The sequence below is a fragment of the Cololabis saira genome, chromosome 18 (assembly GCF_033807715.1).
Source record: "Cololabis saira isolate AMF1-May2022 chromosome 18, fColSai1.1, whole genome shotgun sequence".
Taxonomy (NCBI): Eukaryota; Metazoa; Chordata; class Actinopteri; order Beloniformes; family Belonidae; genus Cololabis; species Cololabis saira.
In genome coordinates this window covers 35618068-35640105 of record NC_084604.1, presented here as the reverse complement: position 1 = coordinate 35640105, position 22038 = coordinate 35618068, and the positions used below count along the sequence as shown (strand labels likewise).

At 43.7% G+C, this 22038-nt stretch overlaps 1 protein-coding gene across 1 annotated transcript in view; it reads right to left on the bottom strand.

The window, feature by feature from the left end:
- Positions 1–361: 361 nt before the first annotated feature.
- snap25a (synaptosome associated protein 25a) overlaps positions 362–22038 on the bottom strand; it is a 78868-nt gene continuing 57191 nt past the window's right edge. The window contains exons 5-8 of the mRNA XM_061746455.1: positions 15715–15832; positions 9232–9351; positions 5128–5272; positions 362–1496 (exon numbers count right to left, since the gene is read on the bottom strand). Of these exons, the coding sequence (XP_061602439.1) occupies positions 1428–1496; positions 5128–5272; positions 9232–9351; positions 15715–15832 (452 nt within the window). The 3' untranslated portion in view covers positions 362–1427. The remainder of the gene's footprint in view (positions 1497–5127; positions 5273–9231; positions 9352–15714; positions 15833–22038) is intronic.

Sequence of the window (22038 nt, the reverse complement as noted above, 5' to 3'; positions counted from 1 at the left end):
ACCTATTGTGTCATTCAGGTTTAGGTTTAATCACCTCACTGGAACTACTCAACATTTTGGCGATTTGGTGTGCATAGCTCTAAAGTACAGAAGCAACAGAAAAACCCTTCCTTTTTTCTTTTGAGTATAGGTATTGTTATTCAATAATACCACTATTTTTTACCAATAACAAACCACACAGGGGGGGAAGGGATGGGGGTGGGTAAACTTACAGATACAGTCTTCTTATAAAAGTAAGGTCTCTCAGAAATATGCATCTTTGCTTTACATTGCAAACTTTTATTAATTTTTTTTTCAGAGCATCCAAAACCTATGATACAGTACACAACCAGTCCTCGTCGCTCGCCACATGATCAACGTCTTCATCACTGAGCTGCATAATCGTTTAGAAAACAGGTCTTTTTTTTTTCATTTTTTCTTTATTTGTGATTTTTTTGCAATACAACCCCAAGTCCTCGGATTTTTTTATCTTCAACTTGAGCTCATTTTTTTTTTAATCCCTTTTGCATTATTGTACAACGATATGGTCACAGTCGGTAAATATATCGAGACAGAGAGAGTGGCACTATTGCAAACTTGCAGGAGTATGGAGCTGAGTCCTAATACGGAGCATGCGCTTTGTTGCCATTTGCTTTTGCCATGTTGTCATTTTTTATATATATTTTTCAGACAGGTTTTATTTAGAAGACTAAAATCTACCATTTGTCATGCAGAGAACGCACAATTCACATCACTTGGAATGCAATGTCTAATACAGCTACAGAGAGTCTAAGTTGCACATTGTCTAAACAGGAACTCAGAGTGACTGCGGTGGAGGAAAATGAATCGACAGCGCTCTTTGCAAATCCCCTCCTGCTGTACAGCCTCTTTGTCAATCTATACCGGTGCTTTTTTGTCACTGTTTCCACCCGTTCTTTCCCTTCTTCTGTCACGACAACAACAAAAGAAAGAGCATGACAGTAGCCATGATGGAATGGCACAGTTTTACAAAGACAATACTGAGATACTGAAAAGGAAATTGGATAAAACAAACAGCTTGTTTAGCATTCCTATTATATACTTGTCATCCAGAGCAGTGTACTTTTATATATCGCTATATATATATAAGATACAGATGAATATCTTATATGTATATATTGATAAAGAGAATAAAAACTTCACAAGTGAGCTAGAGAGCCATCAAGTCAGCACTATATACAACCTTTGGAAAGAATGATATACGGAGTATAAGAAATCATCTTTTTACGAGGACAATCATCTTGAAAAAGCTTGACAGACGACACAGAACAACATTTACAATGTGGAGGGGGTAGTGATATGTGCATGTGTGCAAACCTAGAAGGTCAATACCATGAAGAAAGCATGTCGGGCGCCTGTTGATGTGTGGCGCGGGATGCCTGGAAGACGGAGCTCTGGGCTCGGGGAGCTTAGCCACTGCCAAGCATCTTTGTGGCGCGCTGGTTGGCCTCATCAATCCTGGTCTTGTTGGAGTCAGCCTGGAAGAGACGAGTTAGATGGATATGGTCAGTGAGGGAGGACGAGATCAGGGAGGGGGGGACGAGATCAGCGAAGGAGGACGAAATCAGTGAGGGAGGACGAGTTTGGATCTGAAATCACTGGAACACCCGCTCTCTCTGCACTGGTAGTACTCTTGATGTGTCCGTTGGTACTGATACATCCTCTTCTATAGATGCACCGATTGATCGGCCACTGATCAGGATTGGGCCGATAATGCCCCTATCGGTTTTGATCGGAGATCGGAAAATAATAGTTCAGAGCGGGCCGATCTGACGACGTTTACAACAGCAACCCACCGCCCGCGCGGGCGTTCCCGCACCTCAGACCGAGCTGTCCTAAGGGGGCGTGGTAGTCTCTACAAAACATCAACACTGAGAATGGCCTCGTTGGTATGGCAGTTTTACAATGTCCGAAAAGAACAACAAATTTGCAGTTTGCGAAGTGTGTGCAAAGGAGATACCCAGAGAACGAATGTTACAAAATAATTTCAACACAACAAAGCTGATAAGACATTTGAAAGTTTTTCACATGAAGGAGTATATTGAGTTTCCAAAGTTGGCTGGAGCTAAGGCAGAGAAAAAAAAAGGAGGTGCGGCCATGCCACTAACTCCGCGCTGCCGCGTTGTAAATATTTCACTGATGAAAGTCCGCCGGAGTTATACCGGACTATTTACAGTCCAAAGCCTCATGCAGGACAACAATCGTGTCAGTCGGCTTCACGAGTGACATGTGGAGCTCTAGAGTGAAGAGTTTTGCTTCACTCACAAGAGTTTCCTCACATGCAGCGGATGCTACAGCTAAAGCTTTCACAAAGCTTAATAATTCATAATTAATTTTTATTTTAAGATTTAATTCCTCTTTCCACAGGAAAACTAACGTTTATAGTTTACAACTTGTATCAACTTTTAGAGAGTGACATGTCTGCTGTTGTCTGTGTTGTTGCACATGTTGTACATAATTATTACCACAGGAAGGCTGAAGCTAGTGAGCTACACTTACTCTTTGTAACTGAGTCTAAATCGTCTCTAAGAGTCTCTAGAGGGTGAAATATTGCATATTGCCTCAGCCTGCAATAAAACAGTCAATTCATGATACTTTCTCATCTCCTAATTTTTATACCTAATAATACAATGTCAGTGTCATGTACATGAGACAACAATATTGACGAATTTATGGATTTCTCGCTGTGATCTGCAAAATCGGGATCGGCAGATACTGGTTTTTCGAGATCGGTGATCGGCCCTCAAAATCCTGATCGGTGCATCTCTACTTCTTTCTGACTTCATGATCTCTTGTCCCAGTGGCCAGAGTTGCTGGTTGTACCTGAGTACCAGCTAATAAAGTAGCAGGAGCAGTACTACCCAACCACGGATGTGCACAAAGGTGGTAGTAGTACCCACATAACCCATGACAGCAGTCCAACTAGGAGCTGTAATACCAGGTTATAGTAGTGGTAGTAATACCTGCAGTACTGGTCTGAGTACCTGGAGCTATAATAAAACTTCAACTAGTCAAAAGTTGACAGATGATGGCCTAATTTTGCGTTTTCTGCACGGTTGAAGCAGCATAAACATGTGATCGTAAACCCCCATGCCAGGTTTTCTGGCGCTGCTTTGAGACTAATTACATGTCATGTTGAACAAACGTTAAAGAGGACGAGGGACAGACAACCCGGAGCCTGTTTGGACTTGGTGATAACGCATGTCCAAGATGATCGGGTCACAAGTGGACAGCACCAAATAAAGGTGTGAAGACACTCAGGATGGACCACATGATGCCGGCCACATTCAGAGGAGGTGGAGGACACTCGGAGCAGGTGTTCTGCCAATTTCTGATACCTGCCGAAAAATGCTACTTTGTGGTTCTGGGCACGCGCACGGTCGATTTTCAAAGTTTGCATAATTTCTTGCACGATGTAAAATGGATAATATGGGATGTTGAGTATTTGATCCTTCAAAATACACTTACCCATGACATGAATGCATTACACTTTGTACACATTATATGATAAAGAGAAAAAAAAACAACAATTCTATCGCTTTATTTGATATTCATTCAGTCATTGGCCTTTATTTAACCAGGCAGGTCATTAAGAACACATTCTTATTTACAATGATGGCCTGGCAAGCGACAAAGACCACTTGGGGGGAAAAGGAAGTGGTTTAGGGAGTAAAACACAGTAAAATTGTAGCTCCACAAAGGTAGAAAACCATTATGTAGCATTTTTTGGCAAAGCAGCAAAAAATGGCAGAACACCGGCTTTCTTTGAGAGTGTGATTGGAAACGTCTCCTGAAGGACCACCGACTGGGTTCCTGCCGGGGGGGGTTTCTTGCTCTAAAAAGCAACCTCACAGGATGTAAAAGCTCCAACTTTCAGAGTGCAGACTTTCAGAGTGCAGAGTGGAACTGGGCTTTCTGTTTCCACTGACAAAGAACTGGCTCTGGGTCAGAAAACCCAGTTCCAAGGTAGCACCAACTCTTTGCTGGTCCAGAGGAAAGAACCGCTTACGTAAACGGAGGGGGCGGAGTTGTTAAAACCAACGGCAATAGCAAGACTGGGAGACAGAGACACTTTCAAATAAGAATGAATGTGGATGCAGCAAAGCATCATGGGTCTGTGGAGGAGACGACCTGTCCTTTAGAGATGTGTCCACGGAGGAGCTATGTGGACCAAGTCTCTTTACTGGAACACCTTACTACTCAATATTAGAGAATGCTCGAGCACAAATAATTTCAAAAAACAAATCACAACTTCTTTGCTAACCCAGCTTAGCAAAGCTTAACAACTAATTTCCAGTACTTCTTCTCACATCCTCATCAGATTCCTGTTTTTCTAGTAATTTAGCTTATTCTCCTTAGTTGTTCTATGTTTTACATATCTCTGTAGATATTGTTTGTTTCATTATAGGAGGACCACTCTACAAGATCCTATTGGGTTTTTTTGGTTCCTCCTGCACATTTTTTTCTGTTACATTGTATTTCTTTTTTTGTTTCCTTTTTTTTCTACATACTGTTCGTCTGAATTTTTGGCGGTTGTATATTTTTTTTATGTGCAAATAAACTAAACTAAAACTAAACTAAAGTCCGTATTAGAGCAATACGTTGTTGTTGCTTCAACTTTCACGCCAACGCAAACGATGTAGCTGACGTTTGCAGCGACATTTCTGACGTTTGCAGTGACGTAATGACGTGGCTCCCCTTAGCACCCAAGCTGTGGAAAACCAAACCGGTTCTCAGCTGGTTCCCAAGTTGAACGAGTTGTGAACCAGCACCAGCACTGGCCAAGAACCAACCCTGGAACCGGTTTGGTGGAAAAGGGGTATGAGCTCTGCAACGTCACATATTGATGATTTCATGCTCCTCTTACTTAAAGCACTTGCATCAGGTAATTAAAGATGCAGTAATCAGATGTAAAACAGCCATCAGGCTGACATCGGAGGTCCAAATCAGTCATTTCTAAGTTGGGACCAACAGGGGGGCGGTTACCGTCGTTCTACCTGAAAATCCTTTGATTCTGATGATGCATCGCTATCTATCCTTAAAAAGAGAAATTTATGCTGGCAATAAAAATATAACAAAAAGGACAAGGTTACGCGTGTGTGTCTTTACCTTCTCCATGATCCTGTCGATCTGGCGGTTCTGGGTGTCGATCTCGTTGCCCATGTCCAGGGCCATGTGGCGCAGGTTGCCGATGATGCCGCCCACCTGCTCAAGGTTCTCGTCCATCTCGTTTTCCCGGGCATCGTCTGTTACCCTGAACACAGCGAGGTTGTATTTAAATACGGCGACGTCTGTTTGAACCACGACCCGCCCTAGCCATCTGTAACCCTTTTGTTGGGATTCCACCTCCAGTTCTCGGGGGATCAAAGGTTGGCGTCAGACCAGCAACCTGGACGACTCGTGCAGACTTCCAAACAACAGCACATCTCTGCTGTATTTTTCTATCTGTATCATCACTTAGATATGCTTAGTTACACTTTTCACCTCATAATATGGATTTTATCTGAAAGAGGAAGCTGGAAAAGCTAAATCAAAAAAATTAAAATAAAAAAAGTAGCTTTATTGGACATGACTTTGCTCTTTTTATGCATCAACCTTTTTAAAAGACACAAAGCAGGGGGCACGGTGGCGCAGCTGGTAGTGCAGCTGTCTCACAGCAAGAAGGTCCTGGGTTCAATTCCCGCCGGGGGACACTGTGGGCTGTTAGTTCCCCCATGACTTCAGCGCTCACACCCTGGGTGTGGGCCTTTCTTTGTGGAGTTCGCATGTTCTCCCTGTGTTCCCTTGGGTAGCAATGTGAGCTACCCTCACAAAAACATGCACACAGTCCTGGGCTATACATGCCCCCTCTGGCCAGCCGGGCACCAGATGGGGTAGGATGCAATGCCTCAGGCAACTGACTCAGGTAGGAGCAATGGGTGGTAAAAATGGGAAAAAATCGGGGATAACATATTTAAAAGCTGATATGAGAGGACACAGTTGAAATGTTGGGTATCTCTGCGGTATTTTGATAAAAATACGTCAAAAAAGGTACTTGATTATTAACTATTGATTATTCACTAGGTCACTCCAGGACCTTGAAATGTTTCTTACGAAGCCACTCCTTCGTTGGTGGTGTGTTTGGGATCATTGTCATGCTGAAAGACCCAGGCAGGTTTCATCTTCAATGCCCTGCTGATGGAAGGAGGTTTTCACTCACAATCTCACGAAACATGGCCCCATTTATTCTTTCCCTTACACAGTCGTCCTGGTCCCTTTGCAGAAAAACATCCCCAGAGCATGATGTTTCCACCCCCATGCTTCAAAGTAGGTATGGTTGCAGATTACTTTTGTAATACTGTATTTGACCTGGATCGTATGGAAATGTAATTCTTGCCATTGCAAGTATGAGATGTGTATGTGTTATGGAAACATATCAATCATTTGTCTTTATTTTATCTGTCGTGAAGTCACGTACTGATGATTGACAGCTTCATCAGGTTGGGTTTCGTCCCATAAAATAGGCGCCGCTGTGTTTTAGGTACAGTGGAGGGGCGTGTTCATGAGCCTACGGTCATTTGCATGTCCGTGACATTTTACAATACAATTATATATATAACTTGTTGTAAAATGTATATATATATATATATATATATATATATATATATATATATATATATATATATATATATATATATATATATATGTATGTATAAGGACTAGTGTGTTACGTTGCAGGAGAATTGCTGCACGGACAGTTTTGTCTGTGAGGCATCGGAGCATGAACGGCTAGGACCGTTATGTGACTAATCGTTTTGTTACTGGACCGTTATGTTGTTAACTTGTGTGTTGTTACTTTCATGAAACCTTGACTAAGGTAGGAGACAGAATTTAACGGGTTAAGTCAGACCCCCATCTAATCTAAGGTGATGGGCGGGGGGATCTGAGGGACATAGAGACCCCCTACTCCTGTAGATCATTAAGTCAGACCTGCCGACCTGCCAGGATGCAAAGGTCAGGATGATTTGGCTAAATGAAGGTGCTACTGTAACTTCAGAAGGCATTTATGCTGTAAACCAGTACCTCCCAGAAAACCTGTTCCCCCTCGTGGCTAAATTGAGCCATGGGAAGTCCCATGTATCAAACAGGAGGGAGGAAGGGTATAGTACACAAAATATAAGTATTCCAATACCTACTTTAATTTTTTTTTGTAGGAGCAGGCCTAGTGGAACGAACTAATGGCACTGTTAAAGCTAAGGCTCAGCTGAGCTAAGGCTAAGCCGAAGAGACCCACTCTCGATGTGGATGAGTGAACTGTTTGCTGAACAAATGTTCAAAGTTCTTGTAAGCTGCCGCTTTCTCCTCTCTCTCCTAAGCAGGAACTGCTGAAACCAGGTGGCCAGATCCTGATTGGAGTGATGAGATGAAAAACATGGTCATCACAACGTTTACGATGGTCCCTTTGTGGTCCAGACTGCGACCCTGACATCAGTAAAGGGGGCTGAACGATCTACGTGGGTTCACCAGTCACAGTGTCGGACGGTATCAAAACCTTTGTCCGCTGAACTCATCTGACGCCTACTCACCAGCCACGGGACTGAAGAAGATGACTAGCCCAAACTGACTGGCTACAACAGACTGGAGAGGATCTCCGAGAGATGGAAGAAACTCTTCCACTAATGATCATGCTGACATTTTAGGAATTGTTCCTTAAAACTCTTTACTTACATTGCTGTGTTGTAATTATGATTACACTGCTGTACGTTCATAAACTGGTGCTGAAGCTAAGCTACCAAAGCTATAGCCGAATTACGTCAGTTGGCCAAAGTCGTGTCAGAAGACAGACGCTCAGCAGGCACCACTTTTGGGTCCTGGCTGACTTCCGGCCCCTGGACTCACATAATGACTAAAATTCTGATTCTGATTATTACTGTCCTTGTACTGTTCTGTGTGTATCATTCGGTGTCTAAGGGCAATGGTCCAAAGAACCATCCAACTTCCTTAGTCCAGTATTCTACTCTAACTGATGAGAAGGATGATTATGATGACACTGGAGTGTTTCATTTTGTTTACTGTGAAATGTTTTAAGCTTTTATGTTTCTTGGCCTGGGTGATCGCTCACTAGGAGGGTCGGAGAGAAATTTTGCCCCATATAGCCTGGGGTTTTCGCCTGTCCCTTGACATATTACTCGTTAACAAGCTTACGTTAAGTGTCTTATAAACTCCCCTTGCTATTTCTTAAATGTTTGACCTTAATATGCTACTATTCTAAGCCTAATGGACGGATCTTAGTTGAAGTTTCAAAAGGACAACAGGAGGGAATTGTTAATCAACCATTAAACTTGTTTTGTCCTTACAAAACTATCACATGCTCTGTCAACAGAAGTCACAGCAGCCACTTCCTGATCTACTCAGGTTTTGGACTGTCTGGTGACATCTATCTACTGTAGTGTGATAGACTCAATCACACGTTATCACTTCCACCCCATTGTCTACTGTCTACTGTTTACTGTTCTGTCCTTATATGGTCATTTCCTGTCAAGTTTCTTAATAAAAGCATAATGCAGGAGGAGGGTACTTTGGGGAAGCTCAGGAGTTCTCAATGACAATGAGGGCCTCGTTGCCCTGCACTCCTCTGCTCTCCCCCTTCTGCATTAAAAACCCATTCCAAGGTAGTGTCTGTGTCTTTCCTCGTTATGAATTTATGTAATGTTGATTTAGACCTAACAGGTGACCAAATACTTGTTTTACATAGGAATTTGCCAATTCATTCAGTAAAAATCCTACAATGTGATTTCCTGGATTCTTTCCCCCCATTCTGTCTCTCATAGTTGAAGAGAACCTATGATGAAAATTACAGGCCTCTCTCATCTTTTTAAGTGGGAGAATTTGCACAATTGGGGACTGTATATCAAGTTGAAGATAGGGAGTTATGTAAACGTGAAGAGTTGCAGGTGTGTTTTCCCTCTCCCTTAGAGCTGCAACTGTATTGTAACTAGGGACCACCCTAAGGAAATAAAAAGAGAGGGGTTGGCAGAGTGCGCTTCAGAGCAGTAGGAGATTGTCGTTTGTATTATGTTTTGGATGTTCTAGGTTGTTTAAACCTGACAAAAGGACATAATGTGTCTCAAATAACCATCTTGAGCCTCTATTTTGAAATGAATCAGTCTGACACTCTGCACCGAGGTAACTCTGCAGGTTTGGGCAGGTAAACCTCCAGCTCTCCCATCTTACCTGCGGATGAATCCTCCACTGATGGCCATCTGTTCGCGCTCGTCCACCACACGGGCGGGCTGGCTGGCCACCACCCCGTCCTGGTTGTTCCCCCAGGCCTTGCTGGCTCCGCTCTTCATCCTGGACGGCGGCAGCGGCGGGACGAGGGGAGACAGTTAGTCAACGGTCCGACTGAGCGGTGCATCATTTCACCTCAACCAGGCTGGCTTCCCATAAAGTCTACACGGAGCCTCTGGGTTGGAGGTGCTGCAACAGCATGTCGGTACATCTAACGTATACGCCGCACGGTTAACTGACATAACTGACACAGACGTGTTAATTGGCTTCATGCATCCAGCACATAAATAAATGGAGGGGACTAGACTAAGTCAAGCAAAGCAGAGCAGGCATGGGCTGGGTTTAGTAGGTTCAGGCTCGTTCTGCAGTCAAATAGACGATGTTATATCTGACGGGTGTATAACATACGGCTCATGATCAGGCAGAGCTCGTCCCTACGGTCGCCGCGTCGGGCGCCATCTAGACATGCATTTAACAGCTGCAACATTCATGATAACTCTTTCTTTCTTTCTTTCTTTCTTTCTTTCTTTCTTTCTTTCTTTCTTTCTTTCTTTCTTTCTTTCTTCCTCTCTCTATCTCTCTCTGTCCTTCCTTCTGTTGCAGAGACACGCCCCATCCCGCTCCCACAGTCAAACAGAGAGACGAGTCTTTGGCAGACAGACGACACAGAGAACAGGGACTGTCACACTCTGAGGACGGACGGACGGACGGACGACGACCAGAGCTGAGGACAAACTGCAAAAAACGACAAAAGGAAACGAAAACAAAACAGGAAACTGGAGGGAGTCAGTAGAGAATACCAGCACTAGCCCTGCTCTGAACCGCCCGCCACCCTCGCTGTGACTCTCACGCCCCCTCGGCTGTCAGACCTCACAACCCTCACGGTGTCAGATTCATTTAAGGCACTTTAGGGATTATTTTACATCAACAGATTTATTCTTCATCCGTTCAGCATCATTCTGTTGTCCCTTTCGCTTTAGGACAGCCTCCTTTGCAGGTTCTGAGTGCTGGGTGGATGGATTCTCGCCGTATCGGGGATGGTGATGGCTCAGCCTCCTACATCGCTTTTATTAATAGAAATGGACCGAGGCAAAGGCTTCGCTTCAACCCCCATCCCCGCTGACGCGCCGCGATGTGGCAAACAAACAAGCTCCCCGAGTTTGAGTCTTTTATTCCTCTGTCCTCTCCCTTTTTCTAACAGGTTCTTGTCTTTCTTCCATGATTATGTCCATGCTCCTCTCCTCTCACGTCGCTCTCCCTCTCAGTCTCAGGGTGGATTTAATGCACGTTGCTAATCGGGTTTGCTGAGATTGAGCTGAAATGATCTGATTTGATTCTGACTATCAGGAGTCTCGCCGAGAAGAGAAACTAAACTCATTCTCTCTAATTTATTCCTCGAGTAACTCGCCAGGCGTGCAGACCGGCTGAATATGAAGGTATTAAACACCAACAAAACCTGGTTGTCGGCTGATTCTGATAGACGGCCTGCGTGCTGGAGGGATTAGGAAATAGGGGGAAAACTCCAATATAAATATGCCGTTTCCTTCTCTAACATCCTGTTATGTGTTCAGTCAGTTTGAGTCAATGTCCCGGCAGGCTGTCCTGCCAGCATGTGACGGGGCTGACCTACATGTGAGCGAGTGTCCCCGTGGGAGAGGAGCTTAGCAAGCAGTGATGCTGCGCAGCCAGATAAAGGCTGATTCGGCGCAGCGCTCTGCAGGAGAGGTGGCACCGCAGAGAAACTGCAGCAGAACCGGAGGAGGGGCGGGGGGGCGGCGCCGGATCGCCACACGGAGCCATGTTCAAGGAGGTGTACCCGTTTCACACATCGGAAAACTGACTGCATCCTTGAAAACTCCCGACTGCGCATGTGTCCCGACCCAGTTTTCCACCTTCAACCACAACAGACATCCCTGTAGCACCCTGTAATGTCATAATTTCACCCTATAATGTCATAATTTCACCCTATAATGTCATAATTTCCTGAAAATGTAATAACGCCTGAAAATGTAATAAAATTTGCACTTAATCGAACATGTAATAAAATCCAATAATGTAGTAAAATATCCTGACTGATATTGTAATAACATTTTTACCGATAATGTAATACCTTATTACATTATTGGGAATTTATTACATTTTCAGTTGGGTCTTTTTTTTTTTTTTTCCAAAACTGATAATGTAATACTTGACATATAATGTAATATATATGTTCATTTTCAGTCCAGAGTTCTACATTTTGTGTTTTAAGAATCTAAGAATGTTATATACACTGGATTTGAAACACCAGAATGACTTGATTGATTGACTTGATGATGATTGGGTTAAATTGCAGACTTTGAGTACCATGTAATAAATTCCCAATAACGTAAGGTATTGCATTATTGGTAAAAATGTTATTACAATATCCGTCAGGATATTTTATTACATTATCGGTGAAGTTATTACATTATTCGGTTTTATTACATTTTCGACTGAGTTAAGTGCAAATTTTATTACATTTTCAGGCATTGTTACATTTTCAGGAAATTACTACATTATAGGGTTCTACAATCCCTCCTGTTCTCCTCTTTTCTTTGATTGTCTGTCATTTTTTCCCTTTTTCTCCTGCTGCATTTCCTACTGCTAATAGAAGGACTTCATACAACCCAAGTATACTCTGCGACCATCCTGTTTACAAATACAAGACATGCAGACTATTTTAGCCTTCGAGAAATAAACATGTTTAATGTCTATCTACTATTGAATCCCTATGTACTTAAAAGCTTTAATGGGAAGGGTTTCTCACCTAGAAGTAATGCTCCAGTTAAAGTAAACATAAAAACATCATCGTCATTGTTAACATCAGCATCATTGTGTGTAGCATTGCTGTTATGACTTGCATCGTCATGCATGCATGAGCATTCCGAGGGTCATGCTCGCCAGTCATTCCATGTCATTGGCACGTCGGTGGTTCAAAAATGCTCAAGGGGAAGGGGGTGTTTTAGGAGGGGACACAAAAATGCATCGTTGAGTATCTACTGGATGTTAGAGCGGTGTGGCGGTACAGGTCATGCACATGAGGAGAAGTGTCAAACAGTCCTGGACCGGGCTGGCCAACAGTCGTTTTGGGACAGAGATCACTACATTTGGAGATCTGAGTGCCAAGATTCTTTGGGAGCCCCAGCCTCGCTCTTTTGGTCGAAACTAAGTGGATTTGGAGTTGGGCGATAGCATTGTAGAAGTCCCCGTCTTCTCGTCACCCTACGGTATCAGGAAAAGGGACAAGCCCTCTTGAGAAGGGGTCAATACAAAAGCTGCAAGTGGGACTTCTACCAATGGTACGCCTGCATTGGAAGGACTCCTGTTATAAAGATGTTTAGAGAAGTGGAAGCCTAGAGAACAGGGTACTTGGTAGAAGAGTGTTAATAAAGGCACATATTGATGAACCGTGGCCATTGGCTGAGTGGAAGAGAGCCTAAAAAGTGACACATGGAGGCATTTACTCTTTTTATTTCTCTTTACGGTTCATATTAACCGAGTCTCACGGATTTATATTTCATGCCTGGAGTTCAGCAGTTGATGCCATATCTTCTCAAGGCCGATCGTAGGGATGGCTGAGACTGACGGACAAGAGGATGCTTCCCAGTTACGGAGCTATACGAGTTGGGGCATGTTGTATTTGAGGAGGACAAGCTTGCGGCGAGAAGCTACCAACTGAAACCCAAGGCTGCCGCATGTGTTCATGGTCAAGTGCATGCTAGAGAGCAGTGTATACATTTGCATTAAAGTTGAACTGAAATCGGAATTTACAAAATAAAATTAAAACAAAGAGCATTTGTTACTTTCTATTGTGAACTCAATAAACTATGGATAAATGTTACCAATACAGGGCGACCAATACACAAGGACTCTGCAGGCCTTTTTCTAATTCCCAGTGTTTTAAAAAACCCTCCTCAAGGCAAACAGGGGTCGGAATGCTTGCACCCACGTCTTCAGCTGCCCATAGCAGATTACACCTGGTACATACAGCCTCTCCTAGAGAGGAGATATCCCTCATTCATGCCGAGCTTGGCTGGGTTCCATGGATGAGGACCTGGCCACCAGGCTCTCACCAACCAGCTCCAGGACTGATTCCAACCTGGGACTCATGTGTCCCATGTCTGGCCCAGGTATATGAGGCTTTTCCATTTCCTTTTGGGTTCAAATGCGTCATTTAGGAATGTTTCTTAGGGTGCTTTCACACCTGTCCCGTTTGGAGCAGTTGTTCCGGAACAGGGAGCGTTTCCCTCTAAAGATCGGATCATTCGGTATATGTGAACACATTAATCGCGCTCGGCACAAAACAAGCAAGCCGAGATCGCCTAGGAGAGCTGGTCTCGGCCCGATTCCATTCGAGACCTGAAGTGGTTCATTTTTTTTATTTGGAGTGAGAACATAATCGACACAGCAACCGACACAGCAACCGACACAACTCAATTCATTGTGTATGTGCGACCGCGGCGCAAGGAGAAGAGTCGGCGCAGCCTCCACCACCTCCCTCCTATTGGACGTGCCGAGATGTCCCAGCACGGTGAAATTAAAAAATGTTCAATTCAGGCAGGGTTTGCGCAGCGCAAACGCCGCAGCAGGCGGCCTCTCGCCCGCCGGTAGCACATAAATTAATGGGATCGACGGCGTGGCAGTCTGCGCTTTGCGCCCTCTCTGTGAAAGGGGCTTGTTGTTTTTCCCGAGGTGCGGAAGACGAAACTCCTTCCGCGTTCATTTCTGACCAATCAGAGAACAGTTGGTTCACGCATGGCATTTGTTAACAGCTTTGAAATGCTACAGACGCTTGCCTTGTGAACACATACGCGACAAACAAGAAACGAAACAACTGTATCGATTTAGCCCCTGAATCGGAACAAAACAAACGGGCCACAGGTGTGAAAGCACCCTTAAGCTTGAGTTATGGTTCTGCGTCAAAACAACGCCGTACCTACGGCATGTGGTAGGCGTCGACGCGTACCACACGCCGTCACTGACGTGCACCTCCCGAAAATTGTAACTGCGCGTCGAGGCGACGCAGACCACACGCAGACGGAGAGGTCTGTGATTGGTTCGCTTGGAAGCAACGCATTTCCGGTTTCCGGTTTGAAGCAGTCGTGAACTTTCAGCGCTCTTTTGTTCGTGTATGTGTGATTTTTTTTGTTTTGGTTTTTTGCACAATAGTTGTCCTTATCTCTTTGATTCACTGTGACCGGAAAAAGTTGGATAAACCATTCAGGAAAAGATCGCGAATTAGCGGTCACGAGGGGTACTGCACCACGGCGAAATGGAGTGACGGAGAAGTCCGAAGGGTTCACGACGGTGTCACGGTGACGGGGTGTGCTCTGCATTGGTTTGACGCAGAACCATAATTCAGGCTTTAGTCTCGCTTGTTCCCAGGACTTATATGCCTTGAGAGACCCTACATGGGGGGTAATAGTCCAGACAACGTAGCTCCTGGGATCTTTCGGGGATGCAAACCCACCATCCGCCCCGATAAAAGTGGGGATTCAAAAATATATGAAAGGCCCGGCTCTCTATTTACTGGTAAATCTAATCCTATCCTTTCCTACATTTTTGAGCTTTGGGCGGTGAATGAAAGAACGAGTCTCTGTGAATGAGTTGCCTCCAGAAGATGGATGGAGGCTCCCTTAGAGATAGAGTTAGAAGTTTACATGCTCAGTGTAGGGTCACTGGTCCTCCACCTCCAGAGGGGGGAGCTGAGGTGGTTTGGACATCTGATTATGTTGCATCTTGGCCAACTCTCTGGGGAGATGTTTCAGGCATGTTTAACCTCAAGGAAGCCCCAAAGGCAGACCCAGAACACACTGGAGGGTTTATATCTCTCAACTGCCCTGGGAACACCTCAGTATCTCCAAAGAAGAGCTGGTGGATGTGGGTTGGGGGGTGCAGGCCTAAACGTCTTTGCTTAGGTTGCTGCCTCACATCCTGAACTGGGATAAGTGGAAGTTAATGCTGGAAGCATGGTTGGATTCTCATTATTCAGTGAATAAATTGCAGTCTTAGAAGAGGATTAAAGTCTACTATAGATAAGCAAAACAGCTGACGGCTCCACAATTTGGAGTCATAAAGGCCCACCCAGAAACTTGAAGCTTGATAATGCTACTATTGCAGCATCCAAAAAAAGGCTCTGTCCTCTTTCAAATATCTCAAATTTCAGTTCCACTTTAAGTGCATTATAACTCTGTGTATGAAGTGTTTTAAAGAATATGATCCTTGTGTCGACCTTGTATGGGTGAGAGGGCCAGAGTCAGTGTGTATTTGGAGCTGGAGCAGAGCGGACTATTGGCTGATGGCCATCGTGATGCCACTTCTTCCTCGGTTGGTTATTAATTTCTTAGATATTTAGTCTTATTTCTGAATGGCAGGCAGGCAGGCAGGCAGGCAAGCAGCACCTACTTGTTACATGGACAGGAGCAAAGACCACAGAATTTCCCTAGATCGTTCAAATTCTTTTCTGCATCCTTCATGTCCTTATTGATTTGGTCCATTCCCTCCTCGATGCGCTCCAGTTGTTCTGATTAAACACAAGTCATTTATCCCCCACAGAACGAAGCACGAGAAGAAAGGGATAGGAAGAAGAAGAGAGAAAGAGAGCGAGCGAGAGAAGACAAAGGAGAGAAGACAACAACTTCAGACACCCACTATGACGAAAGAAAGTAAAACAAAATTAAAAATGAAAAAAAAAAGAGGAAAAACTGGACGCCACCACATATGTAAAGAACCTTTGGGGTACATCGTCAGTACCTACTTGTTACATGGACATATGAAAAGCCCACAGCATTTCCCTAAATCTTTTAAATTTTTCTCGGCTTCCTTCATGTCTTGGTTGATATGGTTCATGCCATCTTCAACACGATCGAGTTGCTCTGGTCAGGACAAAGGGATGACAGTAGTGGAATGAATTTCATTGACTGACAAAAATATGAATTATGATGAGCAGCAACTGAGTTGTATTCTGGTGTGAAGGTATGTTTGTGAGCGTGACTGGACAAGGTTTCCATGGAGTGAACTACTATTACCTATCTGCACTTATTGGATTTGGGGCCAGAAAATTGGTTTGAAAGCACCAGAAATCCAAAATGCTGCTTGGTGAATTAATTTGGAACCTAAATATCGTTAAGTATTAAGCATGGATGGAACAATAACAGTACTATACTCTCAAATATGGGGTCACTCACAGAAGTCTGGTCTGTAAGAGTGGAAATAGGAGCATTTAAACTTTGCCCTGTCCAACGAGAACAACATCTGCCTTCAAGTTCCAGTTACACTCATCTTAAGGATTTGACTGGTGGGGGGAAATAAAACATAAACATCTATAAAACAGTCACCTACAGTTTTAGTGAGCTTCAGTGGAACTGGGGGACCAGGTTTCTTGGCTTGTTTCAAGTATTAGCTAAGTCAAGCTGCCATCTACTCCTTTAAAAAGCAAATATGTGTATCTCCAAAAATGTCAACCCATTCCAACCCTTGTTAACCCTTGTGCTGTCTTTGGGTCAAAATTACCCAATTATTCTATCCTTCTTTCCTCCTGCCATACTCTCTACTTCCTTCTTCCCTTCCTCTTTTCCTCCTTTTTTACCCTCCTTTACTCCTTTTTCTTACTACCTCCCTTTCGTCATTCATTCCTTTATTACCTTCTTAGCGTTTCCTTCCTTCTTTCCTTATTTTCTCCATTCCTTCCTTCTTCCCTCCCTTCTTTCTTTCCTTTTCTCCATTCCTTCCTCCCTCCCTTCTTTCCTTCCTTTTCTCCATTCCATTTTCCCTCCCTTCTTTCTTTCCTTTTCTCCATTCCTTCCTCCCTCCCTTCTTTCCCTCTTTTCTCCCTTCCTTCCATCTTTTCTCCCTTCTTTCCTTCCTTTCTCCCTTCCTTCCATCTTTTCTCCCATCTTTCCTCCCTTTCCTACTTCCTTCCTTCTTTCCTTCTTTTCTCCTTTCTTCCTTACTTCCTTCTTTCCTCCCTTCCTTCTTTCCCCCTTCCATCTTTTCTCCCTTACTTACTCCCTTTCCTACTTCCTTCCTTCCATCTTTTCTCCCTTCTTTCCTCCCTTCCATCTTTTCTCCCTTCCTTCCTCCCTTTCCTACTTCCTTCCTTCTTTCCTCCTTTCTTCCTTACTTCCTTCTTTCCTTCATTCCTTCTTTTCTCCCTTCACCCTCCCTTGACCCAAAGACAGCACAAGGGTTAAAGTCAGGATGAGAAACAGTTACAACATAGTCAAAACTATTGCAACAGAAAAATGTAGGTTATTAGCTTATTTGATGAGGGTATATACCGTTCTCTTCTCTGTGCATCCAATAATCCGGTCTGACAAAGCCCCTGCTAGCCTAGCTCTGCAAAGTCACTGGAAGTGAATCGCTACACTTGGGTAGGACTCTCTGCCACAGTACTTAACTGGTTTGAGTCCTATTTAAAAGACAGGGGCTTTTTTGTGTCCAGGAATGTGAGCAAAAGAACAACCTTTGGAGTGGACTATGCAGATGATGGTGTGTTGATGGTGTTTCTAGACCCCTGGGGGCCCTGGGCAGGAGAGACCATGGGGCCCCCTATCTTAATGCAGATTTTACATACACAGTAACTTATTATGTTGCTTTGAATGTGTTTAGAAGAAAATGGCTGAATTCACTTTAAACAGATTTTCATGGTCAGTTAAACTTGCTCAGTGGATGACTGGGAGTTTGGGATAAAGTGGCCGGCTGCTAGCAGCGCTAGTTTTTTATAATGTAACACACATAGCTTACACATTCTCACCACCGTCACCTTTTTTAGTGTGCCCAGAGTGAAATGTTTGCTTGATTTTTTCAAATTGTGAATCACTATTGCCGCGTGTTAATATTGGCTAGTAATGGGGCCCCATTAGGGAGATTTCTCACTGTCACTGCAGTGTCTACGGGGGTTTCAAGTTGTGTCACTGATTTGGAGCGATATCAGTTGTCTGTAGGGCCCCCCTACTATCAACTAGCCAGTGACAACTTGGAAAGGGCCCCATGTGGGGCATTTCCAGTGCGTTGTCATTGCAGCATTTAAAGGAGTTCCATTATTCTGTTGTTGGCGTCAGCCGTCCCGCAGGGCCCCCTTCAGCTCGGGGCCCTCGGCAATTGCCTGGGTTGTCTGCCCCATTGCGGCGCCTCTGGACACATCAACCTACATAACCATCTCACAAGGTGACTACAGTCTAATTCTAAGACTGATCAAATGCATTGGTCAAACCGGAGATTGGATCTGCCAGAGCTTCCTTTAGTTAAAGAGACAAAACTGAAATAATTGTTTTTGGAAGAAAGATTTAAAGTCAGTACTGAGCTTCAAACAGTAATGTTGAAAACTGACAACCAAGCCAGAAATCTTGAAGCAGTAATGGCTCAGACCTGATTTTCAGAGGTCACATGATAGTTGTGGGGTCAGCCTATTGACACCTAAAGAACATTTGAACGTGTCCATGCTTTTATCTTTAGTAGACCGGACCACTGTAAAGCTCTCCTTACAGGTATCCCTAAAAAGTCCATAAAACTGCTAAAACTGCTTTTTAAGTCCTCACTAAGACCAAGAGAGTGGATCATATAGCTCCAGTCCTCGGATCTTTACACTGACTTCCTGTCTGTCAAAGAATTCATTTCAAAATACTACTGTTATCTTATAAAGCATTGAAAAGTTTAGGGCTAAAATGCTTTTCAGACCATCTGGTTCATTACAAACCAACCAGAACCCCTCAGGTCATCAGGGCCAAGTCTACTGTACTTTCTGCTCCCAGAACTAAACAGCAAGAGTCACCGTTGAGTTTTTATGCTCGGCTGTTTTAAATCACAGTTACACACTTTTCTATTTGTTGCTTCTAATTAAAGCAATTTTTAATTCCCCACACTGCACTCGCACTTAAATTTTGTGTATGTATCTGTCCTATAATATTTTGTTTCAGTTCCATTTTAAATGTACTTTTTCATATTTTTTTTGCATCTTGCTGTATGTTCTGTGTAAAGCACTTTGAACTGCCTTGTACTGTACATGAAACGTGTGATACGAATACAATTGCCTTGCCTTGCCTTACCTTACCTGTTTTACATAGTTATATAGTCCCATTTTATATAATTAGCTCTGCAAGAGTGAAATACACAAGTCACAACATGAAAACAAGAGCATGTTGGAGCGGTTCAGAAGTTTATTAATCACTTAGGATAGATGTAACAATCCAGTTTCAGTGACTATGCTAAACTAGGCTGGATTATTTGATACACCGAGAAGAGAGGGGTGTTGGTCGTAATATCAAACTTTTAGTTTGGCAGCACATTAAAAAAAAAAAAAAAGGTTGGTGTATCCCTTCAATATCTTCCAAATTTAACAAAACAAAGCAAAGAAATCCCACTGGAAGGGATTTAAGGTAAAATGCCAGCTTCGTGCAACACAGACATGTTCTCCTTCATGTAAGATGTTAAGGTTGCCTGACTAGAGTGAAGCTGCTTCTTTTTGTCTTGCAGAATTACATCTACTTACATCTGATGACAACAAAAGGAAGAAATCCCATAAAAGGAGGTCCAGCCTGGTTAAGTGCTGGTCAGACTGCTGAGAGTCCAGTTGGACACAGGTGCTGCCAAGCCAGTGCTGTATTTTCTATTTATTCCCTTCCCACCCGACAAAACAGCCCCTTTATTCAACCAAACTAGGTCTTAACCCTTGTACCGTCTTCGGGTCAAAATTACCTAATTCTCCTGTCCTTCTTTCCTCCTGCTCTCTCCTTCCTTCCTTCCTTCCTTCCTTCCTTCCTTCCTTCCTTCCTTCCTTCCTTCCTTCCTTCCTTCCTTCCTTCCTTCCTTCCTTCCTTCCTTCCTTCCTTCCTTCCTTCCTTCCTTCCTTCCTTCCTTCCTTCCTTCCTCCCTCCTGTTCTCTCCTTCCTTCTTCCCTTCCTCTTTTCTCCCTTCCTTCCTTCTTTCCTTCTTTTCTCCCTTCCTTCCTTCTTTTCTCCCTTCCTTCCTTCTTTTCTTCCTTCCTTCCTTCCTTCCTTCCTTCCTTCCTTCCTTCCTTCCTTCCTTCCTTCCTTCCTTCCTTCCTTCCTTCCTTCCTTCTTTCCTTCCTTCCTTCCTTCCTTCCTTCCTTCCTTCCTTCCTTCCTTCCTTCCTTCCTTCCTTCCTTCCTTCCTCCCTTCCTTCCTTCCTTCCTTCCTTCCTTCCTCCCTTCCCTCCTTCTTTCTTTCCTTCTTTTCATTCTTCCTTCCTTCTTTCCTCCCTTCTTCCCTTCCTCTTTCCTTCCTTTCTTCCTTCCTTCCTTCCTTCCTTCCTTCCTTCCTTCCTTCCTTCCTTCCTTCCTTCCTTCCTTCCTTCCTTCCTTTCTTCCTTCCTTCCTTCCTTCCTTCCTTCCTTCTTTCCTCGCTTCTTCTCTTCCTCCTTCCTTGACCTGAAGACAGCACAAGGGTTAAATTCACCATCGTAATATAACCAAGACTCCCCCAGATCCACCTGAACTCTGCCTGTGTTGCTTTACTCGGCTTTCTAAACGCTCAGAATAATCGAGAGGGTTTTAATTCTGTCTGGACTCAGGTTTACGACTGTGGGGACTTTGCCATGCGGATGTGGTGGGTGGTGGGTTGGTGTCTACTCAACAGCATAAATGTCTCCATCTGGATGGAGACTTAAGGAAAAAAAGTGCAAGCAGAGTGTGAAAGGATGTGGCACGGTTAAATATGGAGTGGACACTGAAACTTGATCGTTGATTTGTTAAATCCCTGGTTGGCATGCATATCCGTACGTGGACTCCAAAAACAAATGGCTAAAGTTAGTATCATTGCAGTGGGGTAGAGGCATGGAGTAGGATGTTCCAATTAAAAGACTCATTGTTAAGAGTTTATCTGTGGCTAAAAGTAAAAGTCTGGATTTTATTTGAAGAAGTGCACCACTTTAACCGTAACTGTCTCAACTCTTTCACTTTGTACCAACCGTACCAGTTCACTTTGCTCAAAAGTGCTCTCTCCTGCAATGTTATGGGTCTGGTAGCCCCCCCTTTCACGTCCATTTCTACCTGTTAGCACACCGAACAGATATCAGTGGGGTGGGGGGGGGGGTTATGTAATAAATCATGACTCATGCAGGATTATGCAAGAATCACAATTCAAAACAGCAGAGGTGGTTGCAGGATCGCTAATCTACAGTGGCCGAGAAAATAAAAGTAACGCTGCAAACAGAAACAAACGCTGCTGCAAATTAAAGAAACGCTGCAAATAAAAATAAACACTGCTGCAAATAAAATAAACGCTGCTGCAAATAAAAGAAACGCTGCAAATATAAAAAAAACCCCGCTGCAAAAAAAATAAACGCTGCTGCAAATAAAATAAACGCTGCAAATAAAAAGAAACGCATCTGCAAATAAAATAAACGCTTTGCAAATAAAATAAACGCTGCTGCAAATAAAAAAAAAAAAGACGCAAATACAAAAGCCACAACGGAAGTGAATTACCGGGGACTATTTTTGCTGATGCACCGGTGTTTTTTACGTGAGAGGAGAAGAAGAAGACGAAGAGGACGTAAGTGAAAAGGAAGAAATAAGAAGAGCGTGGAATAAGAAGAACAACGAACGAGAAAATAAGTGAAAAGGTTAGTGTTCAACGTCGCTACGTGTAATTTTTTTGTCTTCTTCTAGTAAGCATGTAAACGAAGTCATTGACTAAGTTGGACATCACTGAAGGCCTAATTCTGAAATGCACCGCCCGCCACTGACATCTAGGATGGCTCGCCAGGCTACGT